At 31.6% G+C, this 5377-nt stretch overlaps 1 protein-coding gene across 1 annotated transcript; it reads right to left on the minus strand.

Annotated features, from left to right (window-relative positions):
* Positions 1-2390: 2390 nt before the first annotated feature.
* LOC141702566 (uncharacterized) lies at positions 2391-4618 on the minus strand (the record flags this gene model as incomplete). The annotated part of the gene is made up of 6 exons (XM_074506228.1): positions 4240-4618; positions 4067-4143; positions 3921-3973; positions 3669-3813; positions 2668-2767; positions 2391-2584 (listed from the first exon to the last, which is right to left on the minus strand). Coding segments are annotated over exons 1-6 (948 nt in total), but the record flags the coding sequence as incomplete, so codon positions are not given.
* Positions 4619-5377: the final 759 nt, after the last annotated feature.

Genomic DNA, 5377 nt, shown 5'->3' on the forward strand with positions numbered 1-5377 from the left:
CGTACGGTTGGATCATTCATTAATATTTTTAAAAATATAGAACATCAATATGAGATTAAACGAGTTAGAATTGGGTCAAATTACTAGTTGACTGTTAAAAAACAAACAAATATATTATTTTTTTTCTAAATTGTTGTCATCACTAAAATATAGATCTTGACATTTGTACGGTTGGATCATTCATTAATATTTTTAAAAATATCGAATCATCAATATGGGATTAAATAGTAGTTAGAAGTACGGGTCAAATTACTATTTGACTGTTAAAAAATAAACCAAATATATTTATTTTGTTCTAAATTTTTGTCATATCATTAAAATATACAGATCTTGACATCCGTATGGTTGAATCATTCATTATTTTTAAAATATCGAATCATCAATATGAGATTAAACACTAGTTAGAAGTACGGGTCAAATTACTAGTTGACTGTTAAAAAACAAACCAAATATATTTATTTTTTTCTAAATTTTATTATATCACTAAAATATACAGATCTTGACATCCGTACGGTTGGATCATTCATTAATATTTTTAAAAATATCGAATCATCAATATGGGATTAAACACTAGTTAGAAGTACGGTCAAATTACCATTTACTGTTAAAAAAACAAACCAAATATATTTATTTTTTCTAAAATTTTGTCATATCACTAAATATACAGATCTTGACATCCGTACGGTTGGATCATTCATTATATTTTTAAAATATAGAATCATCAATATGAGATTAAACACGAGTTAGAAATATGGGTCAAATTACTAGTTGACTGTTAAAAAACAAACCAAATATATTTATTTTTTTTCTAAAATTGTTGTCATATCACTAAAATATACAGATCTTGACATTTGTACGGTTGGATCATTCATTAATATTTTTAAAAATATCGAATCATCAATATGGGATTAAATAGTAGTTAGAAGTTCGGGTCAAATTACTATTTGACTGTTAAAAAAAAACCAAATATATTTATTTTGTTCTAAATTTTGTCATATCATTAAAATATACAGATCTTGACATCCGTATGGTTGATCATTCATTAATATTTTTAAAAATATCGAATCATCAATATGAGATTAAACACTATTAGAAGTACGGTCAAATTACTAGTTGACTGTTAAAAAACAAACCAAATATATTTATTTTTTTCTAAATTTTTTATATATCACTAAAATATACAGATCTTGACATCCGTACGGTTGGATCATTCATTAATATTTTTAAAAATATCGAATCATCAATATGGGATTAAACACTAGTTAGAAGTACGGGTCAAATTACCAGTTTACTGTTAAAAAAACAAACCAAATATATTTATTTTTTTCTAAAATTTTGTCATATCACTTAAATATACAGATCTTGACATCCGTACGGTTGGATCATTCATTAATATTTTTAAAAATATAGAATCATCAATATGAGATTAAACACGAGTTAGAATATGGGTCAAATTACTAGTTGACTGTTAAAAAAACAAACCAAATATATTTATTTTTTTTCTAAAATTGTTGTCATATCACTAAAATATACAGATCTTGACATTTGTACGGTTGGATCATTCATTAATATTTTTAAAAATATCGAATCATCAATATGGGATTAAATAGTAGTTAGAAGTACGGGTCAAATTACTATTTGACTGTTAAAAAATAAACCAAATATATTTATTTGTTCTAAATTTTTTGTCATATCATTAAATATACAGATCTTGACATCCGTATGGTTGAATCATTCATTAATATTTTTAAAAATATCGAATCATCAATATGAGATTAAACACTAGTTAGAAGTACGGGTCAAATTACTAGTTGACTGTTAAAAAAACAAACCAAATATATTTTTTTTTTCTAAATTTTTTATTATATCACTAAAATATACAGATCTTGACATCCGTACGGTTGGATCATTCATTAATATTTTTAAAAATATCGAATCATCAATATGGGATTAAACACTAGTATAAGTACATGTCAAATTATTAGTTGACTGTTAAAAAAACAACCAAATATATTTATTTTTTTCTAAAATTTTTGTCATATCACTAAAATATACAGATCTTGACATCCGTACGGTTGTATCATTCATTAATATTTTTAAAAATATCGAATCATCAATATTTTTAACCATAAATCCCCCCATCTGTAAATTAATTAAATTGACACTTCTAAATACAACCGATGACAGTTAAATTTAGTGCCACGTCAGCGATCCGCGTGATTTAGATCTAACGTTCCAAATTCAACCTCCTAAACAAGATCCAACGGTGGATTATAAAACATTATTATAAATCAAAACAAAAAAATTATAAAAGAAATAGTTTTTAACCTAAACCCCCACCTCCCTCCCTGTTGGGCACGCACAACCCCGTCCCCCTTTCACCCTCTCACCGCACACCCTCTCTGTTCCTCAGTTTTTTTTTCCGGCGAAAATTCATGAGTGACTTCGCCAGCTGAGTGTCCTGAGTACTTCCGTTGGATAAATGAAGATCTAAGCCCCTGGAGGAAGACCGGTATTACAGAGGAGATGGTGGAGCGAGCCAGAAGGACAGCAAATTTTCGTCTGGTAATACTAAATGGGAGAGCTAATGTAGAAACAAATCATAGATCATTTCAAACCAGGGATGTTTTTATACTATGGGGGATTCTGTAATTGTTGTGGTTGTACCCAGGCAAGGTTGTACCGGTGGTGAGGCCGCAGATGATTGTGTGTACCCGCCTAGTTCTCCATGGATTTTGCTCTTATTTCTCTTTAAATGGGATTTGCTCTGTTTAATGAGAAATCAAAAAAATTCAAGAAACAACAGCTTAGTTTAAAAACAGGTTAGTTGGTTCAGGTATTTCATCAAATAGCTTAAAGGCATCATTTAAAAACTCAAACTCCCCGTACAATTTGTGAGGGAAATGGAGACATTTAGTGGAAGGCTGTGGAGGGATGAGATAAAGGAGAAGAGGGAGAGAGAGAGAGAGAGGGGTGGGGGCCGAATGGAGGGGTGGCCGGGAGAAATTCCGGGCGTTGGCCGGAAAGGCAGATGAAGGAAAATAAGTTTTAATTTATTTTTTACTTTAAAAATCTATATTTAGATTTTTTTTTTAAAATTTATGTTAGTTAATTCAACCGAATGCGGTTGATTTTAGAATCTTATCTTTGACTATATATGGTTGAATTTAAGTTTTTGGCGGGCACTTTAAATTTTTTAAAAAAATTCAAAATTTTGGGCGGAATTTTTAAATTTCAAGTGAAAATTCAAATTTTACTGAATGCGGTTGTATTTAAGCGGTTGTATTTAGCCGGTCGTATTTATCCGGTCGTATTTAGCCGGTCGTATTTAGTGTAAATACAACCGGTCTGCTAAATATTACTCGAGCATTTTCGACCGGTCGAGAAACCGGTTGTATTTAGCTAAATACAACCGGAAACGGTCGAATTTAACTAAATACAACCGATTTTTTGCCGTTGTATTTCCCCGTTTTTTTTGTAGTGTTACCATACATTAAGTATATACCTCAATAAGGTTTGTGGGCACCTTTTCAGCATATGCCATGTCTTTGTTTCGACATAGCAGTCTTGATTATGACCTACATGTTAAAACACTTGTTTGAATAGTTGTAAAAACTATGTTGTATATCAGAGAGAGTAGAACGTAAATTTATGTTAACTTACTAAACCTTACCAGGTGATTGGCAGGTACTTCCATCAAGGAAAAGGTTACTTTGATCAGCAGGTTCATATTGCTGCTCAGGGAGAACATTATCGAATGTAGAAGATGTCAAATTTCTCTGTGAAATAAATGTATTGCAAACTTCTTGTCCCCTGCCAGTATAGCAGTTGATGGCTGCATTTGTTTAGAAAAGCCATTTTGATTCATGTGAATCGGAGCCAAGGTTTAGACTGTTTTCCCATTTTGGAGTGTTTTAAACAAGTCTGGATTTTGTTCTGCTTCAGACTGTTTCTCTTGGTCGATTCGGTACTTCTGCGAATATTAGAATAAAGAAGACATTAGAACAGCAGAATTAGAAATTCTCGTCACACAGAAGAAAAGGAGAAAAGAGGGGGAGGAACTAACTTGCAAGTGACTGGCTACTTGTTCCCTCCTCAGTCCAGGCACATTCATTACGGTAACAATGTTCCTCGGAATAGATCCTACAACAAAAATTCATCGCGGACAATTCAAGTATGTGAGATATAATCAACATCATTAAACTGTAGTGAAAGACTTGTTAAAATGTAACATCTTACCTTGAGGCCCTAGATGCTGCACAGCTCTTACAAACTTGTCATGGAGAAAAGGTGTCCAATTAAGCTTGTTCTTTTTTGTTAGAAGAGCTTTGTCTTTCAGAACTCTGTTTTTGCCATGATTATGATCTTCATTATCAGTTATCTGAAGCTTTCGCTTCGATTTCTTTTCATATAACTTATTACCAGTGTCATCTTCATTGTCCTTAGCAGAACTATCATCAGATATTAAGTTTTTCCCTTTAGCTAGATTCTTTTTCCATTGGTTCACAAAATCCCATATTGATTTCAAGTCTTCTGTAGTAATGGGCTTAACTACGAAAAGGGAAGCTCCACTCTGACTTCCCTCGCATAGATTACTAGCTTCTCTGTCACCTGACATCACTAACAATAAAATTTCAAGAGTTTGATTAGTCTGTTGGTGAAGATCATTGAGGGAACTGTACAACTAAAATTGAGGAAAAAAAATCCAAAAGATTGATACTAATCATTTGAAAAACTAATCTAAAAACCGAGGAACCACCTTCTTAATATCGTTTACTATTGCATAAAAAATTTATTATGCGGTTCAAAAAAATTACGGTAATCAAAAAAATACCTAACATAGCACTAGATAAAACTATTTTCATAAAGCGCGGTTATATATTAATGAAATTTAAATTCAGTTATACTGACACTCACATACAACCGGTAATTGAAAATCTTGATGAATCCTTCTTTGTAGTTCAAACCCATCCATGCCTGGCATGTGGACATCAGATACCACCAGATCAAACTTAATGACTCCAGTCCGTAGGATGCGCAAAGCATCCAGAGGATGTTGGGAAAGTAATCTAAACTTATTCTGCAATTTCAGTATTTTATTTTATTGATTTGGTTGTGCTGTCATGATCTGTAACCAAGTATTTGGTTGCAATGGTTAATTGTTAATTGAGAGTTTTCAGGAGGAATAAAAGGATAGTCACTAAGTAATTGTAGGATATTAGTTGTAGTTTCTGTTTTTAGCATCTTGTCTGTACATTGAGTCTTGTATAAGTACGCTGGTTATGATGAATGGAAAAATACATTGCTGCAATATTTCTTCCCAGTTGCAAAACAAACACATATATCTATATTTATTTCCAAGAATCTGGTATCAGAG

The sequence above is a fragment of the Apium graveolens genome, unplaced genomic scaffold, assembly GCF_009905375.1.
Source record: "Apium graveolens cultivar Ventura unplaced genomic scaffold, ASM990537v1 ctg5282, whole genome shotgun sequence".
Lineage (NCBI taxonomy): Eukaryota > Viridiplantae > Streptophyta > Magnoliopsida > Apiales > Apiaceae > Apium > Apium graveolens.